We start from the raw sequence: 21986 nt of genomic DNA, 5'->3' as shown, positions 1-21986 counted from the left end.
AGAGCCAGTGCCAGCCCACCTCCAGGACAGACCTGCTGCTGGCCGAGGCCGAGACAATCAGCAATTGTGGCAGTGCCCCTGAGATAACATATTTAAGAACAGATAAAAAAACCCTGCTTAATAAACACTGCATCTGGAGATAGAATGTGTGAGAGAAAACAACTCTGCAGATACCAAGGTCAGTGAAGAAGGAGGGAGAGGCGGTGCTCCAGGTGCTGGAGCAGATTCCTCTGCAGCTGGTGGTGAAGACTCTGGGAAGGCAGGCTGTCCTCCTGCAGTCCATGGAAGCTAACCAGGGAGCAGAAATCCACCTGCAGCCTGTGGAGGACCCCATGCTGGAGCAGGTAGATGCACCTGAAGAAGGCTGTGACCCCATGGGAAGTCCATGCTAGAGCAGGCTCCTGGCAGGACTGTGGACCTGTGTAGAGAGAAGCCCATGTTGGAGCAGGTTTGCTGGCAGGACTTGTGGACCTGTGTAGAGAGAAGCCCATGTTGGAGCAGGTTTGCTGGCAGGACTTGCGACCTATGGGGATTCCATACTGGAGCAGTCTTCCTATGGGACTGCTCCCCATGGAAGGGGGGCATGCTGGAGCAGTTTATGAAGAGCTGGAACCCATGAGAAAGACTTATGTTGGAGGAGTTGTTGGAGGACTGTCTCCTCTGGGAGGAGGAGCAGGGGAAGAGCATGAGGATTTCTACCCCTGAGGAGGAAGAGAAAACAGCATGTGATTAACTTACAACAGACCCTATTCCCTTGTGCTGTTGGGTGGGGGGAGGTTGTGGAAATGGGGAGTGAAGTTGAGCCTGGGAAGAATTGAGAGGTGGGGAGAAGGTATTTTAAGATTCAGTATTTATTTTCTCATTATCCTTCTCCGGCTTGTTTGGTAATAAATTAATTTTTCTCCAAACTGAATGTGCTTTACCTGTGATGATAACTGGTGAGTGATCTCCCCCTGTCTTTGTGTTGACCTAAGAGCCTTTTCTTCAATTTCTCTCCCCTGTTCAACTGGGGAGGGGAGTGAGAGAGAGCTTTGGTGGGCACATAGTATCCAGCCAGGATCAACTCACCATGGTTTGTCTTGGTGCCACAGATGGGGCATAAGGATGTCAAGATAAGGAAAGTAATTAGAAGAGGTAGCAGGCAAAAGTTGGAATGAAGAAAATTGGAGAGAAAAGTGGAATGATTGTGGAGACTTTGTGTTGTTCTGATTGTGGTGAAGGTGAAAATTTTTATTTTGCTTCTGTTGATTGAGTGATGTGTGTTCCATTATATAGATGCGTGTTTCCATTACATAGGTGTGTGAGTGTTGTTTGCTTTGCATTTCATGAGTATGAGAAAATATTTTTTCCTGTGCACATTTTGCTGGTGTATGGAGTGAATACAGACCCATAACGTTATTGTACTGCAACTCAAAAGATGAGAGAATTGCTTAGCACTGCTGTGTCTGGTCATCAAGGTTTGGAGTACAGGAAGTGCAGAAGGTGCTGCAGAAGTGCAGTATAGTTTCTGTGTACTTCCCCCATGTATCAAAGTGGGAGTATTAACACCATTTCTGACTGTGCTTCCTTCGTGCTTTTATTTTTCCTTTTTGTGTGCTGTGTTTTTCCCTGCTTGTATACATACTTGTTACTTGGTTTCTAAATATGAGTCCCTGAACTTATCTGAAGCACTTCCCTACAGCAGAGAAAAGGTCTACTACTTTTCTTTTAAGTTTTGATATAACAGGTACTTCAGTAAAGACTCTAAAGGTTCTGTGCAAAATTAGTAACCAAAGCGAGACTAGAACAAAACATTTTCCCTTACAGGAATTGCATAATCCTTATGTGGAAATGTTTTATGACTATTTGTTTCATTGTATTCACTGGCAGAAGTCTCTAAAGTAAGCAAGGAGTTCCTCAACTTGTGAGAAGCCTTACTTAGAACTGATGCTAACATTTTATAGGTAGGAATTTTTAGGATAAAGCTGTGGTGTGTTGCAGAAGAGCATTGAAGTGAACCACTGCATGCTGTATTTTCTCCATGTAGATTGAATTGAGTCAGTAGCATACTTTCAGGCTGATAACAAAAACTTGGATGTTTAGTTGGAAATGCAGCCAAATGTGACAGGCATTTCTTGTAGCCTTCTAATGGTTTCCATTAAAGATCAGTGTGTGAATCTTAAACTTTATATATGTTTATAATTTGGATTCTTGCAACATCTAACAGGGCTTACTAGTCTTGAATATGTATTGGGAGGATCGTAATAGATGTTTTGCGTTATCACTGTGTTACATTGTACTCTACGTTATCTCCCTTCTAGTTACCTTACATACACTGAGTGAAAGTATGACTAAATGTCACCTGTAGTACTTACTGAGTGGATGGTCTTGGAAGAATGTTGATTTGCATGTTGAGTGCCTCTAATCTTCTTGTCATAGTCTACAAATTTATTATCTATAGTAGATGTTTTTGACAGAGCTAACTGAATCTGCATATATTTTTATCTGATGCATTGATAAAAAGAACTGGGTTGAGTCTCTTTAATTTATCCAGGTATAAACCCCAAAATGCTTCAGGTAGTCAGTCTGTTTTTCTTCTACCTGTCAACCATCTGCTTTAAAAAAAAGTTCTTTCCTTCTCCTGGGACAGATGAGTCAATAGAGATGGGACAGAGACTTGGCAAATTTGTCAGCATCAAGAAATGGTTATTTGAAGATGAAGATGACTTAATTTCTTAAGTTGTCAAGTTGCAGAACATAGCACTTTGGAAGAGAAGCACTGACAGCATGCATTCGTTTGCTCTATTAGTGATGTCAGCCAGTTGGGGATTCATGGATGTGGCAGAAGATACTTTGATTCCTCTTGGTTCTTCGTTGTGGTTTATGAGCACTGGAGTCTGGTGTGAATCATAGGCTGGAAACATGGCAACTTTGATTTGCTTCTTTTTGGATATTTGATTGAAAAATTGTGTAGTTAGCTCCTTGCCGACTTCTGCTTCAAATCCTGGCATGGTTGCAAGCTATCATTTATAGAGCCATTTAGATCAAAATAGTGAAGGTGGGTATGAGTTTATAAGTTTATAATGTCCTAAGATACCATAGGTTGAGAATCTTGATAAAGTATATTGCTATCTCACTGTAGTTTAGAAACCGATAAATAAGAAAGTGTGGATTTGGTTTTGTGGATAGCAGCCTCTTTGGCTGGGCCATGTATTCCTAAAGCAGCTCATCCTTTTTACTGTATTGAGCAGGGGGAAAATGAACTTTTGACTTTTGCAAGTATTACAAAGCATGGATGTTAAAACAGAAATAAACACGAATGGGAATTTTCATAGTACCTAACTGATTTTAAAGAAAAAACACAAATCATCAGTAAAATATCAGAGTAAAAACTTTCGATACAAATAGCCTAAGTTTGGTGTGAGTAGAGGTTCAGTAATTTTTAGCAGCTACTGGAAATGCTTGTGAGTTTATTGGACTTTCAGGAGACTTCAAGGGCTGAGATGTTGATCTTCCCTGGTTAATCTTTGTATGTTGGCAGTAGTGATGTTGCTTCATAGAAGATGGCTTGAAGTAGTGAATGGAAAGATGTCACTGCATTCTGAGGGCTGGGATAAGCTGTTGCCAGCAGATGTAGATGTGGTCAGTCTGGTGCACATCCTGTTCTTGTGCCAACTGCCTGTAAATTCACATCTCTTGATAGAATTTATGCAAAGATCTAAATTTCCAGGTAAAAACATCTTGGCAGCAGTGTACTGGTTTGCACCACTCTGCCAATTGCCTGTGGGTTTTTCTTTTTGTTGTCTAGTCCTGCAAAAACTGTTCCTTTGTAGGCTCTGAGATACTTGTTTTTCTGTAGATAGCCTCTGATTAGCTAAATTTGAGTTAGGTTTTCTGTTATGTGTAATCTAGTTGTCTGTGGTTCTTAATTTCAATTAGCACACTTTTATTGAATATGGTATCTCTTACAGATGGAGCTATGTTTACATTGGTTGTTCAGTACCATATTTTTCTGAATCTAACACAGATTAATCATTAAAATTACCCCAATTTTTCCCAGGTTTATTAGGGGGGAAAAAAGAATTTTTCCTATTATCAGTGCTTTCATTTCAATGTACATGTGTTATTTTTTTTACTTTTATTTCTTTTCCTATCGAAGAAAACATACTAGGGTAAGAGGAATGTGGAAAGTATAAAAGGAAATTAGAAAATACATGATTCTTTCCCGTGGAGAAAATGAAATACTAATTTCAGATCCTTTAGGGGGAGAAGGAGAATAAATAACAAGAACGTTTTGAGCTTAGAAAATAATTTTTCATCAAAAGAAGTGACTATAACTTCAGTTATGTATAGGTTGGATGATGTATGTACAGCATTGGCATAACTGAAACTCTAGACATGGTTTTTAATAAACTTTGTGTTCAGAGCTGTTTTCTAGATGGTCTTTTTTTCTCAGAATATTTGGTTTTGACAGCAATAGGTATGTGCCTGCCAGCATTAAATTGTTTTGCATTAACTAAAATAACTACTCATATCAAGATCTTTACCCTCATAAACCAGTTTTTAAATCTGTATTAAGATATTAGGGTATTATTATTATTATATTAATAAGGTATTATTAGAAGTATATAAGACTACCTAGCATATTTGAAGTCTGTAGGATTGGGAAAGATCATCTTAGATATAATAAAGAATATTAGAGGTGACTTCTAGAGGTGTCTTTTTTTCTGGTAACACCCAAGGGTGAGACAAAATGGTGTGGAATACTAGTGAAGGCAGGTGAAGCTGTACCGTAGAACTTGGGACGTGAGTACCTGGACGCAGTCAGTTGTGCTGCAGGCTTCTGCAGCTACTGATAAATGGGAGTCAGGACTGCTAAGAGCATCACAGTCTGCCAGCTGGAAAGCCATCGATGAGAAACTAATCCTCTGATCAGCTGCTTTGTGTGCCTTTGTAAATCTGTCCATGTACCTTGGGGAAAGTGTGTTGAGTTAGTGCATTTAGATATACACAGAAATACCCAGTAGCATGGTGTGCTGTAAAATAGATGTATTTGAAAGCAAATTCAGAAGCAAAGCAATAAAAGGATTTCTGCTTGGCAATTGACTCTTGCCTCCTAGGTTAATTTAAAAATAGTCATAAGAATTTGAAGGATTCATAGAATCCTTCATAGAAAACCTCTTAGAATTATTGAATCCAACTGTTAACCTAGCCACCACTATGTTCACCACTAAGCCATGTCTCTAAGTGCCACATCCACATGTGTTTTGAACACTTTCATGGATGGTAATTTTGCCCCTTCCCTGGGCAGCCTGTTCCAATGCCTGACCACCCTTTCAGTGAAGAAATCTTTCCTAATATCCAATGTAAACCACCTCTGGTGCAACTTGAGGTGATTTCCTCTTGTCCTGTCACTTGTTACCTGGGAGAAGAGAACAACACTCACCTTGCTACATGCCTCTTTCAGAGAGCCAGAGATGTGGAGTTGTAGATAAGCTATTCCCTGAGCCTCCTTTCCTCCAGGCTAAACAACCCCATCTCCCTCAGCTGCTCCTCATCAGACTTGTGCTCCAGACCTTTCACCAGCTCCGTTGCCCTTCTCCAGGACCTCAATGTCCTTCTTGTAGTGAGGTGCCCAAAACTGGACCCAGGATTTGAGGTGTGGCCTCACCAGTGCCAAGTACAGGGGAACGATCACTGCCCTGGTCCTGCTGGCCACACTGTTGCTGATCCAGGCCAGGATGACACTGGCCTCTTGGCCACCTGGGCACTTGCTGGCTCATGTTCAGCTGCTGTTGACCAGCACCCCCAGGTCCTTTTCCAGCTTGCATCTTTCCATCCACTCTGTCCCCAGTCTGTAGCACTGCAGGGGTTGTTGTGACCCAAGGGCAGGCACAGGCACTTGGCCTTGGTGAACCTCAGAGCTCTGGCCTCTCCCCATCAATCCAGCCTGTCCAGATCCCTGTGCAGAGCCTTCCTGCCCTCCAGCAGATGAACACTCCCACCCAACTCAGTGTGTCTGCAACCTGCCTGAGGGTGCCCTTGATCCCCCCATCTGGATCATTGATGAAGATACTAAACAGAACTGGTCCCAGCACCAAGCCCTGGGGAACAGCACTGGTGACCGGCCACCAGCTGGATGTAACTCCATTCACCAACACCCTCTGGGCCTGGCTTCCTGACAGTTTTCTGCCTATCCAACAGAACACCTGGCCAAGCCATGAGCAGCCAGTTTCTGCAAGAGATGCTGTGGGAGATGGTGTCAAAGGCTTTAATTAAGTCTGGGTAGACACATCCACAGCCTTTCTCTTATCCACAAAGTGGGTCACCTTGTCACAGAAGATCAGGTTGATGAATCAGGACCTGCTCATGTGGCTCAGTCTGATTTTCCTGGTTGTTCCGCATATGCCCCATGATGGCACTCAAGGTGATCTGCTTCATGACCTCCCCAGCACTGAGGTCAGGATGATAGTCCTGCAGTTCCCTGGATCTTCCTTTCAGCCTTTCTTGTAGATAGGTGTCTCAGTTGCTAATCTTCAGTCAACTGGGACCTCCCTGGTTAGCCAGGGCTGCTGGTAAATGGTTGAAAGTGAGTTGGCAAGCTCTTCTGCCAGCTCCCTCAGTACCCTTGGGTGGATCCCATCCAGCCCCATAGACTTGTGGCTAAGTGGCACAGCAGGTCACTGACAATTTTCTTCCTGGGTTATGGGGACTCCATTCTGCTCCCCTCTTCTGTCTTCCAGCTCTTGTTTTCACTAAAATGTGAACTAAAATTTGCAACAAGAAGTGGATTTAACCATTCTGTTTTATTAATGATTAACAGGAGCAGCAGAATAAAATGTTTTGTCTGGCAAGTTTTAACTCCTGTTGATGAAAAACTTGAGAGAGGTTGAGTGTTGGGTTTCAAGAACTGTTAACGCTGATTGTAACTTGCTATTTTGTTATTTGTAACTTCATGGATCATGTATTGCAGTCTTGTAGAGTTGTTTCTTTCAGTTAAATACTGTTGGGGCTTGGGGTTTTGGTTTTCTTTTCCTGTTGTCAAGCAGTATGAAACAGTAATTCTGTGATGAAAATGTGCTTTGGAGAATAAAAACTGTTCTGGAAGTGTGTTATGCTGGGTATATGCACCTTGACAGGGAACAGAAGCTTCCAAACTGAGCACTTTACGTATATGGCTGATGCCTGTTAAAATCTTGAAATACATGAATGTCAGGGAAATATCAAAACAAAGCTGAGCCTAAGAAATCTGTCTGTAGTACTACCAACATAACATTAGGGTGTTTCAAGTGTATGGTGTATTTCTTTCTTTCTTTCTTTCTCTATTATTTGAAGTAAGGCCTTTGGTTGGACTTCCACTCTGATTTGTAGCCAGTGTAGATAATGCCACCTCCCAAAGAAGGTAGTTACATCCTTTATATCCTTTCCCGACTGCCTGTCTGTGTTCCTGTTATGTTTATTATCTGACATTTTTGTTTGTGTAGCCTTATGGAAAGGTGGCTCAAAGAAGTAATCTGACTGAAAAAAACAGTATTTATTTTTAGGTTGCTGGTTAGGATTTCCATATTGTCAATTGAGTGCTTTTCCCAGAGGAAGGAAGGCAGTAGAAAGTACACATCAGGGGATGGCCAGTGATCATCTTCTGGCATCACAGTGCAATTATGCTACCTTAAAGTGAGCCAGTAGTAAAGTCAGCTGGAATTGCAGCCTGATTTCTTGTCTAACTTTAAGGAACTGTGGTCTGTTTAATCTGCTGTAGATCTTCTTGTGTTATTTAGGTTAATGGGTCACATTGAAAAAAACGTTTTATTGCCTCGTTGCAATGCTGGGAATTCAGTCCTGCAGGATTTTACTTGGTTGACAGTCATTATTCAGGTGAATGGTTCCAATGGCCTAGCTTGGGCCACAATTCAGTAAATGACTTGCACAAGAATTCTTTGACCTTTGTTTTCTTATAACGAGAGACAGCATATAATGGATGTCTGTAGATGACGCTTTATGAATGTGCTCCAAATTTTTAGAACCCTGAGGGAAGAACAATGTTATAGTCCTATTACTATTTTTTTTCTTCTCTCTTGCTTGTATAGTCTTGTCCCTGTCTCTCTTTATCTTCCCTATTTACCATGTGCCTTTTGCTCTTTCCCTTCATTTCAACATGAATAAGGTAGTCTCTTGGATTAAATCAGCTTCTCTATGCCTTTCCACCTGAAAAATTGGTTAACCAAAAAGACTTGAATAATTATAATTGTATAATGTTACCTAATGCTGGTTAAGGTAGCTCTAAGTCCTGATTAAAATGGAAAAACATTTTGTCTAGAACAGAGGAAGAACACTTTATGTTACAAAGCAGTGGAGCCAAGTTGGATCGTAACTGATTCAGTATGGGAAGCTGGAATTAGTTAGCTCCTTGTTTTACTTTGGTCTTCCATTCTTGCAACTTGTTTCTGGTGAGTATCTTTAGTGGACACCTGTGTTCTTTTTTTTTTTTTTTGGTTATTATTTCAGTTCTTTATTTCTTTTTGGTTATTTTTACTTTTTTAATAATGTTGGGGGAATAAAAAGTTTCTTTCTTCTTCTACATGGATCTCTTATGCTTCTGACTTTAGTTCTCTGCTGGGTGATGTTTTAAAGACTCTTCAGGAGGCAGTGGGTTTTTCATAAGACCCAGGCAATCTCAATTCGCCTGAATGCTAAGGTTATAGGATCAGTCTTTGTTTACTTAATTAAGTTGCTGTTTATGTAGCTCATAAGTGAGTTGTGTCAGTCACACTGTCAGACTCTTCCAGCTTCACAGCTTTGAGATTGGTTTCACTTCAGTCCTCTACAGGAGACCTCATAGTCCAAAGCAGTTCCTGCTGAGAGTTCACCCCTGCTTGGACAGAAGCTATATCCATGAACTTAGTCTCTTCCACCAAAGAGCTGCAAAAACGAGTTGTCCTTACACTCTGTAAGGACAGGAAGGAAAAGGATGATGTCATTTTCTACAACTTCATTGTGTTCTTTCAGCCAGTATTTGTCTCTTCACTCTTCAGATCTAATTCGGCTGCCTGTACCTACAGCACCACATGTGCTGCTGCACCTCCTTCTGTGGGACTAGTGCCTTTCAGCACACCAAAGGATGTGGTAATTCTCTAGGGTCACAGTCAGCCTCTGTATTGTTCACATTTGCAATACTTAACCTGATGATGTTTATCTGAATTGTTGATCAGTCATAGCAGCTTGCCCTATTTGTGCTTTGGTATCTTGTAGGTGTCGTGTCTGTCCCTGCTACCCACTCCCTCTGCCCCCACAGCTGGTTTAGAAGTTCCCCACAGTGTTTTTGAATGCTCAGACAATAAATCTGTGTCAGAAATCCTTTGGCAGAGACAAGATGTATAACATATAATTGGAGAAGAGAGCCCTGTAATGGTCCATGTGCTCAAATACTAGAGACCATCTGTATGGATCATCACATTATTCCGTGTACTGTGTTGCATCATCAACCTGCATGATAAAAAGATCAAAATATTACTCCATCCATTTTAGAACTAGTAATAAAGTGTTAGTTTAGAGAAAAAAAATTCTCTGCTAACTACTTGTCTCAAGGCATGAGATTCACTGTTCCCACCTGGCAAAGCTCCTGGTTTTACTATGTGGGATCTATTGAAACTTGGCAGAGCCGAAGTGGGTGACAGAATCTGAGAGTATGGAGGCTGGGAAGGAGTTAGGTTTCTAAGGCAGAGAAAGGGAGTAGAAGGGGTCGGGGTCACTGTCTGGTCTATTAGCTTACTAGGGTGCTACTTTATTGCAGATTGTAGCCAGATTTCATGGCACCAGAGGTACTCTGTGTCATCAAAGGGCAAATACCTCTGCAGAGTTACCAGTTGTCAGCACCGTAAGAGCTGAGTGCAGTTCTGCAGTCAAGTTTTCTTCCACTGTCAAAGCTTCCCCCTCTACTTCAGTTTTCTGTCTTGCATCTTCTCTGACTGGTTGTAGCCAGGACTGCAGAGGATTAATGAGGGACCTGATTCCTTGTAGACATAGGAGACAAAAATAAATCAGGTGGAGCTGATGAGACTGAATGGCGCATGCTTAACTATTCCGCATAAAGGCTAGGCTCAGGTCATTGCAGCTTAGTGTCCTGTGATCATTTTGATATATTTTGTGGTAAAGTTTGCACAAGAAGCTTGCTAATTTTTAAATTACTAACACTGCAGTGCTGTGGCTCCCTGCCTTCAGTTTTGCTGATGCAGCTGTTTGTGGGATTATACTTAAATTGCATCAGTGATATGGCCTGAATTAAAAATGTTAAAAAGTTTATTTCATTCCATTTCATTGATCTGTTCTAAGGGGCAGCCCTACAGATAGTTGTGTCAGTAGCTGAGGGAGTGGTAGAGGGAGAAATTAATGAGGGGGAGGTGAAGGGAAGAAGAGAACCTCCTAAACTGGTTTTGCCGCTAGTGAAAATGTATGTCAGACTTCCATAGGCTTGCAGAAGTGGGGCAAGGTAGAAGCTGTTAACAGCTTCTCTTCTCTCAGATACGTCATCTCTTCTCATTGGTTTTAAGCTGCTAGCTTGCAGCTTTGGGGTGGGAGCAAACTTTATTGCACTGTGACCACCAATGCATACCAGGCTTCTTGCTTTAGGAATCTGGTTCAGTGTATGAGAAATTCAGTGAAATGAAACTGTTGTTTCATTTGCTACCGTGTGTCTCTTGGCACTTAGTATTTAATGTTTGGAGAGCTGAAGTGTTTAGATACAGCTCACAAATATACTGCATATGTAGGATTTTGTTTAAAATGAACTGAGCAGTTCATTTGTGTCTTGACCAAAAAAAACCCGAAAAGGTGTAATGATCCCAGTCTGCAGGCAACTTGCAGAATGTTTTCAGCCACTTTTCTATCTAAATTTCACCATAGACTTAATGCTGACTTTCAGTAAATTGCTGATCATTTCAGTGTAAGAGAGAGATGAGTGAAGCAAAAGACAAAAGGCTACAGTTTTAAAGATTCTTCTTTCTGTGTGCAGCTCTTTATACCAGTGCACTGAGAAAAAATAATGTAAGAATTTTTCTATGCTACCCTCTGTGAAAGCCTCTGCTGCTAATATAATTTTTTTTACAGGTTAAGAAAGATAGTCTTACAAATTTCTTACACGTTAAGATAGTCCTCAAGATATACTTTAGCCATATGAATTTCAGGAATGGAATTTCTAGTTCCTCAAATAAGTTTGCACAATCTGTTTCTGAGGCACTTCCAGCGTCATAGGCTCCTTTATCTGCGGTCTTGTCAGTCAGCTGGTAATGGAGAATAGCACTGTTCAGGGAAAAGGGAGAAGAACAGGTGTCCCACTCTGTTTGAAGGATATGGTGTTAAGTTCATGTCTGATGATGTTGATTTGCTTAAGAAGATTGTTAGGTTTGTATGCTTTGAGTTGTCCCTAATCTGGAAATATATAAAGGTTGTAATAAGGTGTAATGTTCTTCACCCAGAGGGTTGTTGGGCACTTAACAGGCTCCCCAGGGAAGTGGTCAGAGCACCAAGAGTGCTGACAGAGTTCCAGAGGTGTTTGGACTATACTCTCGGGCACATGGTGTGACTCTTGGGATGGTGCTGTGCAGGGTTGAGAGTTGACTCAGTGATTCTTTTGGGTCCCTTGCAACTCTGCTTATTCTGTGATTCTGTGATCAAACTTAGGATTTCCAGACATGCAGTCTTGCTACAGTTGTAGGGATAAGTCAGCTTCCGACCTTTTTCTGAGACAGAAAGTGAGGTCGATTTTCGTCTCTCAGGATAAGTGGGAGTCAGCAGAGACTGTGTGGTCAGCCATAGTTATGTGCACCTGTGCTCGTCATATCCATGGCACGTATTTGTGATTGACCACCTTGGAAAATACAGAGATGCTAGAAGAAGGAAATACAGTGGGGAGTTTTTGGACTGTGTCCAAGCTTCGTGGCATGGAAGTCTACCCTATGCTATAGTTTTTGGAGGCTTGTCTCCAGAATTCCAGGGTGTGGAATCCACAGGTGTGGAATTGGAGGTAGAACTGCAAGTAGCTTTAATGTGTGTCACAGTTTCAAGATCTGGAGGAGAAAGCTTTATTTTTCACAAACTAACATTAATACTCAAGTAAAGGTTAAGGGAAAACACATCCATTCGCTTTTGAAGAATGGTTGCTTCCTTAATATCAGATAACAGTTTTAATGTGTATGGTTTCTTTTTCAATGCTTCTATGATCATTCCATTTTTTTATTTTATTTTTGCTTTTTTTCCTAGAGATGTGAATTATGCCCTCATAAGGATGGTGCTTTAAAGAGAACAGATAATGGGGGTAAGTTTTATTCTTGCTTTCTGTGAACTCTCTTATTTTGTATGAGGCAAATCTGTGGAAAAAAAAATACAGGGATCCTAAACATAAAAGAAAACACTGACTGCTTTGGAAAGAGATAACTGTTTTACAGTAACACTTTTTTGTCCACTTTAGGTTCAATTTAGTTTGAGGACATCTATCATTATTCTTAGTTTCATTTTTAGGAAAAAAGTTACAATAGAAGAACTGCATTTTAGCATAAGATTTTAATGGGTAAAATCGATGAATTTTATATGTATTTAGTTTGGAGCCTGAGCATCTATAGAAAGCTGTTGAAAGTGCACCATTCATGGAGGAAAGTGGAATTTTTATGTCTATAGTCCAGACTGAATGCACCAGTGCATTTTCAAAGGTTGGCTCTTTCATGCCTGATTTACTAATAGGTTCTGTAACAAAGAAGTTAGAGCTGGAAAGTTGCAGTAGTGATTACCTCCTCCTTGCATCTTTCTAATTTCACTGTTCAGGTTATCATCAGTACTGCTCCTGCTGAGTAGAACTGCTAGAGAAAGTCTCCAGTGAATATCCGGTCTTGATTATGTTTATACTAATAGTTGGGTGATATGAGTGAAAAATTTCAATTAACTTTTCAATCACTTTTGGAATGCTGTCTTCTCTCTCTAGTAGATACTTCTAAATTCCCATCCATCATCTATCTGTATAGCCTGGTCATTTTGATACTGAGCCCTTTCTCTTGTGAGAGGAGGAAGTATGATCAGATTCTGGATTTCAGTTGGACAGTTTGTGTAAATTGTATTCTGCAGATTCTATGCTGTGTATTAAATATTCTAGCTAATTTATATCTTAGCTTAGTGTTGATGCAGCTTTGCTATTTCTGTTGCAGTTGAGTTGCAGGAACACAGGGCCTGCTCATGTTTGTGCTGATCTACCCTTCCCCTTGTATACTTTCCACTGCTCTGTTCATACATATATATATGCTCTAGGTTTACCATTCTAGTGCCAACTGACTCAAACACATTACTGAACTTAGTAGCCAGTACTTAAGTCTTACTCCTCTTTTTTATTATTCCTCTCATGTTGACATATGCAGTGTTGAATTAGTTTCTTTAGAAATGGCAGCTGGACACCTCCTTTTTTAGGAAATAGTAATAAGAAAGCCTCAAACTTCTTGAAATACAGAGTAAAATTTCTCAAGCTTCTTCAAATACAGAGTAAAATTTGTGAAGTATGAAGTAGCTGAAGTGTTTTCTGGTTTTATACTTAAAGTAGTATTCGGGAATGCTTTGCTATTGTCTGTGGTGGTGTTGAAACTTCTTTGAATAAAGTCTTGAGAACTTACTTTGATAGCATGCATCAAACATCTGAGCCTCCTATTAGTTCCCTCTCTCATGGCTCTATTAATTGTAATTATAAATTCTTGTCTGAAAGTGAATTACTCTGTAAGATTGAAATGTTTTAAGTTTAAATAGCAAAGATACTGCACTGTACTATAATTTTAATACCCAATTGTTTTCATCAGTGAAAGCTTCATACTGAAAATTTCATAGCTGAGAGGCTTAAGAATTTATATTTTCTTCAGTAAACACCCAGCCTCTGTAACAGATCTTGTCCATGGTGTTGAAAACAACAAATTCTACTTTGTGGACCAACCAAATATCCTTTAAATAACACCTTTACAGAAGGATGTGCACCTTGGAAAGTACTCTGACTGGTGTTGCATTTGGGAAATTTTCAATCTTACCTGAAGCTTTCCTTTCAAGAGTTGCCTGACGAGAGATTGTGCCAGAAGATTTTTAGACTTAAGGAAGTACTGTTGAAGATCAGGTGGCTTGCCAGTTGAAAATGGCATTTACAGTAGGCTAATACTTAATTTTTTTTTTAACGCTGTTATACCTTTTGTTGCCAAGTGAATCATAAAAAGATACAGGTATTTGACAAGAAACTTGCAAACAAACATTTCTGATAAAACCTTTTAAGGATCCAGCTTTATAAACTTGTCTTTCTCTAAGTATAGAAATAGTTAAATGGTCTTAGCTTTTCAGGACAAGGGCAGAAATTGCTGATTTTAAGTCAGAGGGTTTTTCTTCTTTCTGCCTTCTGACAACAAAAAACTTCATTTTGTAGACAGAAAAAAACAGTGTGCTTTTTGTTTTGAATATGCAGATAGCTTAGCCCATACATGGTCTGCTGCTCCTGTAGGTTTTCTTTTAACTGTCTTCTGGATATCTGCTTTATAATAAGGTGAAGAACTGTGTTTTGGGCATTGAAGGTACTTGTATTTTCTGTTAGGAAGCTTAATGGTCTATGAGCTTTTACTATAGGGTTCCATGATTTTCTTAACCTGCTGTTACTGCAGCGAGGGTCTTTGCTATACTTTGCTTCCTCCTCCTTTGTGATGGTACTAGCATTTAAAACTTTTCTTTTTTTCTGCCCCTGCATTCCTTTTCAGCTACCTGAAAATTCCTGTGACCCAGCTGCCCATGCTAATGCTGATACAAGGAATGGCCAGGGGTATTCTTTTAGCAGCAGCCTGTACATTAGCTGTCTTAAGTCAGTTGCACAACGGTAACTGAAGGCAGCCTAATCTTAGAGCTCTTCTGTAATGGTGTTACCTTGCCTTTAAGAACTCTGGGGCACTATATATATTGCAAAGTAGTCTGGGAATCAAACTTGTGTTGTTTATAAGTATTATTAACTTACTATAATTAATTGACTATATAGTATGGTAGCATATGGTGTGGTTGTGTTGGTATTTCGTGTTTTGTCCTTCCCTCCTACCCCCCAAATAGTGCAAGGTTCCTCTGTGTGCATTCCTCCTCCTGCTCCCTGTCCTTTTACTGGCCCGTTGGTGCTTGTCTGACCTTTTGGAGATCACTGTTTTTTTAGATTTGCTTTTTAGGTTTTATACTTCTGTTTGGAGTCTGTTTGACTCTGCTTCTGTTGTACTTATCAGGTTAATGGGAGCTCTCTAGTGTCATCTATGGCAAATACAGAATTGCAGTGTCTTGGTTTGAGAAGAATTTGGAGGAAAATGTCCAAGATGAACATCCCTCTGTTAGAAGGCAGATTTCAGCAGCCCCTCCCCCACCAGGTTCAGAAAGAAATTCCTCGGTGGAAAGTGAAAAAATCCCTATTTATTTAACAAGCAAAGTGCATGCAGGCATGGAAAAAAGAATGAGTAATGTTAAATAATAAAACCTCTCGCTGTGGAGAAGAAGCCTGGGTAGATTTCAGAGTCCTTTCTGAGGGTGTGGCTCTGCCCTCTCTGGAGCTGGGGTTTGGTGTGGGCCCCTCCACATTGTGGGGCCTCCCAGCGATGTTGTTCCAGACCAGAGCAGAACAGTCCCAAGAAAAGTTCTTGCCTCAGCTAGCAGGCTAGGTAAAAAGCAGAGTGTTAACTCTCCATCTCTCTCCTGAGAAAAGGAGCTGAGAGCTGGGAAAAAGCAGGAAGGTGCTTTCCTCGGCTCTGTAGCAGCAGGAACACAGGGGAGCGTGTGTGTCCTTGAGCACAAACCACTCTGAAAAATTCACCTGACTTCTCTCCCCCCTCTCCTGAGAAACAGCTTAAAGACGCAGGAAGGCACAGGATTCATGTCTGGCATAGGGCAGACAATAGGGAATACAGTATCATACAGTCACCCCAGGACGTACAGTTTTCAATGATTCCTTAAATACAGCATTATTGGAGCAGTACTGTCATGGATCTTACAGAGAACAGTGACAGCCTGAGATAGTAAAAGGAGGGGAGCATATCGTGGAAGCCAAACATTTGTCCTGCTCTCTTTGTCACTATGATCTAGATTCTTGAGAAAGGTCTTGTGTGCCTTCTCAGAAGTTTCCCAGCCTACAAGCGTTTATGCTTTGGGACTTCTTGATCCAGACACAGTACTTTTGTGTTTAATGGAAAACAAGTGCATCACAGTGTTCACTTCTGTAGAAAGTGATGTCCATTCATGTCCGTAACGTTGTGTGGCAAGGCGTTTTGCAGTTGATCAGTATGATGTGTCCATGGGGTTTCTTTTGACCCTCTTACCTCATGGTTTTATTTGATGCCACTTGGTATTTGCAGATCGGGGTGGCAAAGGTCAGTTATTCTGTGTTCACCTTTCCAGTACCTCTTCCCATAACCTTTTTGGGTACATGGGAGAGTACACAGATGCCTGCCTGTTCTTGGCTTGGTGATGGTGGCTACTGGTGCTGTAATCAGAGCTTGTAGTGAGCCCAAAGAGATAATTCTGTCTGAATTTGTATGGAATATGTCCTAGTCTGCTTCAGTGTCCCTCCTGTGCTTTCCATTGTCAGAGACCTAAACTGACCTTGAGCAGGAGCAGCCAAAGTCCATTTGCACATGCTCATTCAGTCTCTGCTCTGTGTGAATATGGTCATTCTGCTCCTGCACTTGCACAGATCTCAAAAACAATACTCTTGGATTTAGCTGAATGGAGTCTGGACTTGTATCGATGGTGTGGCTTGTCTGTCGACAGGTTTATCTGTCCTAAGGATTGTTAAGAGTTGACTGTATTTAGCTACACATTTGATTTAATTAATTTTTAAGAGTAATAGGACATAGCACAGTTATGAGCAGGGTGTTGGTAAGAAATTTTAAGAATTAGCTTTGAATAAGTTTTAATATTTTGTCTGCCTAATATCTGTGACTGTCTTAGGGCTATGGTTAAGTTTTGTGAACAAAAAATAATCCTTCCTGTATGTGGACTTTATTTTTACATAAACATTAGGACTTTTTCAGTGTTCAGAGACTGGAGTTATATAAATTCAGTTAGGCTATTTACTGTTTTTCAAATTTTTTTATATATTCTTATTAATACTAAAAATAGAGAAGTAAGATTGAATTGGAAAAGGAACTTTTCTCTCTGAATATATTTGTTGACAGATTTCCTTGATAAATTTGGTATTCATGTTCATTTAGGGGAACCTTTGTGGTTTTAAACATGACTGAATATAAAAGTTTTTTAAAATTATAAAACCTGATATGTATATGAGTTGCTTATTGATTTGCTGTCTTATGTGTAAGAAGGCTATCGAAAGATTAATTTTCCTTTAGCTTGGTGGATTGGTAAGTGGATTAGTAGTTGGATAAAGTATAAACATGTTTTCTGAAAACCAGAGAAGTAAGAAGTGAGCATTTGCTTGAAGATACTTGCGAACTGTTGGTATTTGACAATTTTGGGCCTTTCAGTTCAGTGTTATTGCCTTAACTGTTGCCGTAATTTCCTTTGGATTTTTGACACTCAGTGAGGAGGAAATAAAATCATGACCATTTGAACTGATTATAGCTTTTTGAATCCCAATTCTTTTATCTTCTCATAATACTGAGTATGCATTCTTTTTTTTAAGCAAATTGTTCACTTGTATCTAATACTGTGCATCTCCCATTTAAATAGTTTTCTTGCAGTAATCTTTTTCCAGAATTTTCTGTAAGCTTAAAAGGTTTGATTTTGCTGTGCAAGTTGTTACTTTGAAATCTGATTCCAGTGGATGATGATCAGGAATGCTGTGTAACAACATTCTTTGTGTGACTTTTCACCAAGGCTTCTTTCATGCAGCTGCTTGGGGAAAGGCCAGCCTAACAATGTGGTGGTTTTGTCATGGTCCAGGCCCTCTTCCCACCCCCTGGGTTAGCGGCGGGATCTCCCAAGTCTGTAAAAACACTATATGCTAGTTTTCCTGTTGCTGTTGTTATTATTAGAGTCTCACTGTCTGGTTTACTGTTCTGATGAGTTTTCTTGGTGTTAATGTCTAAGAATGTGGACAGTATAATGTTACATGTACACACTGAGACATATACATTTTGCAGGTGCTTACCTACAAATGTTCTGGCATTTTTGAGCAGATTTACAGCAGTGTGTATATTTTTTTTACTGGGAAAGAGAAAAAATTGATCATAAATTTAAAATACTGCAGTAATATCAATGCATGTATTACCATATAAGGTATTGTATATTTATGATTTACATTACTGCTAATCATAATGTATATGTAGAAAACTTTTTTTAGAGTTTTAGGTGGTTATGTATACATTTCTTCCTTTTGTTGTATGAAAGGATTTCTGGAGGGAGGTGAAGGAAACTCATTAATTCCATAGCATTCCAGCTAAAATTATTAAAGCTATTAACTTCCTTAGTGGACCAATGGAATTTCATCTGTAGCTGTTTCAAAAACAAACTATTTGTTGTGCTGTGGAGTGATGATTTGAAATGAATCAATTCTTTAGCTGGGGAGCAGATTTTTCTAAATGGAGAATTTTGTGAAATTCAGTGGTAGGACTTCATAGGATGAAGCCTTTTCTTCATAAACAAAGAGTATTTATTTTACCTTTTTAACAAATTGTCCACTCTATACCAATGATGAGGTTGACTAACAACCACAATAGTGAGAGCTCTAGTGGTTAGTGTGGCACCTTCTTTTTAACCCTCTTCAAAGAGTGGATCAAACAATATAATATGAATAAGGCTATATTAACTATAGCAAACTCTATATCTGTATTTACTAGAGTAAGGAAAATGTGGAGATACTTACAGCTTTTTACCGGCTAGGCTCGTAGTTCAATGCCTTAGAAAGCCTCAGGCAGCCTAGAGAGGTAGCATGGGCAATCCAGCATTTCAGTAGCTCTGAAGGTGGCAAATGGTAGCTGCAAAACTGATACCACCAGTAGAAGCAAAGAGGGAGAAATACAGTCTTCAGTTGCCCAATTCCTGCAATTAGAAGCTTTCAAACAGAAACAAACACACAGATGTTCACAGGATTGCAAAGCCAAAAGAGGGTGGGCCCCCTCTTCAGCCCTTCTTTTATTCGAGAAGGGGAAAGGGGAGGACTGGGGGCGGGCCCGGGGTGACCGGCCAATGAGACTCTGCTAAAGAGTTTGAGGTACATTTGGTTTTGCCTGTGCTTGGAACAGAGGAGTTCAGAGCACATGGCAGAGGCAAGTCCTGGCTTGTCTTGGGGAGGGGGAAGGGAAGCTCGGAACAGGCAGCAACAGGCAAAGACAATAACTTCAGCTGACAGATTTCTTATCTGCAAGTTTTCTTGCTTTTACAGGAAAGGAAGATCCAGGTTAAAACAAAACTATATGGAATGTCTTAATGAAGAGACACTTAACTAAAGGTTTAAAATAGTACTTAATCTTTCCCTTTGCCAAAAAGAGTAACAGTAATGGTCTTAAGTACATCTTTGAAAGGTGAATCCAGCAGAGTTGGATAGCCTTTGGGTCAGTCAGCAGATCTGATAGTTGTGGAAACAGGGTGCAATTTCATGTAATCTAGGACAACTGTTGACCTCTGCTGAAATAAGAGGACTGTGGTTTTTCCCCTGTCTGGCTGTTACTGCACTGGTGGTTTTGTGTATGGTAACCATATGACCTCAGTGTGGATTGCGTCAACCCATTGACTGATCTTGCTTGAATGTAAACTTCTAAATTTCCCACAAATTTAGTAATGAGATGAAAAAAATTATTTGCCCTGCTACATAGCAAACCCATAGTGCAAGGAGGGGGCAAGAATGTACAGTTGAAAGTGAAGAGTAAGGTGAGATCCTGCTTTTCAGTGACAGTTCACAGCTGAAATGGATTGAGGTGTATCCTTAAGTGACAACTTAGAGCAACCCTCATAAGAAACTAACATATCAATAAAGAAAGATTTTTCTGTGCTAGAATAATAAATACAATTCTCTTGTTTTGGGAGTGAGCTGTAGTTAGAAATAAAGTAAGACTTCTTTAATGAAACATAATGGACTCTTTAGGAACTTAGAATGCATAAACAAATTTTGCTTTGACATTGATGCATAGTTAGGTGGTGGTGATACTATCCCAGAACTCTTGTGCTATGAGGCTAGCTTCACAATTCTGGCCTCTACAGTGCATTAGTGCTTTGCTGCACAGCTTCAGCCCTGACCGTGGGTTGTAGTAGAGTCCCTACTCTGTGCCTCTTAGTTCATAAGCAAGCTGTGGGCTTCCCTTGTGGTGGATGGTAGGATGGATTCTAAGTTTGTTGCTGTTATTTTATTATGAAGTCAAAGCAAGGCTTGAAAATTTGTACTGGAAGGCAATTTAATAAATAAAAGTACTGTGAGTTTCTTTATGGGGAAAGTGCTTGTGAATCAGGCTTTGGGCAATTAAGCAGTAGTTGTAAAGGAAAAAAATTTAGTTAGGTGGGTAACATACTGTGTATTATTTACTTACCTTCCTGGGTTTTCTTCGTTAATTTACTTTGGTAGTGTTTACTTCTAGTTATAGAGCTCTTTGCTGGCAACAGTCTTGTGTTTGCTGATGGTGAAATTGCTAGGACTTACTTGTTCTCTGTCACACTGGGATAACAGATCAACTATTTATTTTTGGCTAGGGGTCTGAAGTCTGAGCTTTTTTAACTCTGAACATTAGTGAACAATGTACATTAAAATTGTACCTGCTAAGTGTGTACTGCTAGGTTTGCACTGAGTTGAAAATCAGTAAGGCACCAAAAATAAAAATCCCAGTGAAAGACTGGTAACATTTGGATAGATTCTGTGGTGGTAATTAAACATTTTGTGAACTAGAAAGAAACATAAAGATTGGCAAAACTCAATAGTTTGTCTTTCTAAGAGATAAATCAAAATAAAAAAGAATTCATTTAAGTGAAATGCTACAAGTCTCTTATGGTGTATTTAAACTTTTGAAGACTTTTCAGCATGAATTTCCAGTTTTTGATATTGGAAAAAATGATTTTCATTACTGTTACCAAAGCAAGTCTTGGAGTTGGTTTATATGTGGTTTTTCATGTTGGTTTAAAGTTGGTAGAAGTTGTTTTCTAAGATCTTTCCAAAGGAAAATGTCTTAGTTCTATTTGTGCAATGTTTTCTTAGAAAGCACACGGGATTTTTTTTTTAAAAGGTAAGCAGCATTTCCCAAAGTTACTGAACTTGAAAGTACAGGTGAAGTAAATGTTTTTAACTTTGTCTATCACCAATAAGTAAAAATTAAAAATTATGATATTTTACAATTTCTGGATGGAGACGTTGATTGTTGTAGAATATTGGGGTTTTTTTTTAAGCAAAAGAAGCTGTGAATCTGTCAGCCCGTGGTAGCCTGAGGGTTTTTTCCCAGCAGTTTCAGAGAAAACAGTTCTGGTAAGAGTGCACAGAAACAAGCAGATTTGATGGCTGATTTGAATCCTTATGATTTGTTTCTTAGGCTTTAATTTAAAAATAAGAAATTAAGTTTATTTTAAGGGTAAGCAAGACAAGCAATATCATCTGGTAAAAATACTATTATTGAGAAGGCACATTTGTCAAAAGGCCACCATCTCAAAGACTGAAAAATGAATAAAAAAAATCTGAGTATAAGGGAAAATTTTAAGAACATTTTGCAAGCTGCCAGTACCTCTATTTGCAAAAACATGTGTCCTGTCCTCTCTTCCAGTTAAAGTTGTACTGAAAGGCAGATGAAACCAAAAGTAAATTGCATATAAGCAATTCAATGGGAATAGTAAGAGTTTGTTAGCAATTACTGCAAGTTTCATAAGCAAAATTTAAAATGTGAGGAATGTATCTGTGGCTGTTTGTCTGGATTCAAACCATGCACAACTAAAGTGAATGGAAGCTTATCATTGATTTAAAGAGTAAATTATATGGTTTATAGAGATGGGTTTAGTGAACTCATTTGGAACAAAAGTGATCTCAAAAATGGCATGAGTTCCTGGCTAAATTTGGA

The 21986-nt window shown here is 39.6% G+C and overlaps 1 protein-coding gene across 7 annotated transcripts in view; it reads left to right on the top strand.

Annotated features, from left to right (window-relative positions):
* Positions 1 to 21986, top strand: part of MLLT10 (MLLT10 histone lysine methyltransferase DOT1L cofactor) — a 127792-nt gene that overhangs the window by 9181 nt on the left and 96625 nt on the right. For 6 of the 7 annotated variants that reach the window (XM_069006662.1, XM_069006667.1, XM_069006665.1 and 3 more), the window contains exon 3: positions 12235 to 12289. The exons of the other annotated variant lie outside the window; for it this stretch is intronic. In XM_069006662.1, the coding sequence (XP_068862763.1) occupies positions 12235 to 12289 (55 nt within the window). The remainder of the gene's footprint in view (positions 1 to 12234; positions 12290 to 21986) is intronic. 7 annotated transcript variants of the gene reach the window in all.

The sequence above is a fragment of the Aphelocoma coerulescens genome, chromosome 2, assembly GCF_041296385.1.
Source record: "Aphelocoma coerulescens isolate FSJ_1873_10779 chromosome 2, UR_Acoe_1.0, whole genome shotgun sequence".
NCBI classification, from domain to species: domain Eukaryota; kingdom Metazoa; phylum Chordata; class Aves; order Passeriformes; family Corvidae; genus Aphelocoma; species Aphelocoma coerulescens.
This window is presented reverse-complemented; position numbering and strand designations above follow the sequence as displayed.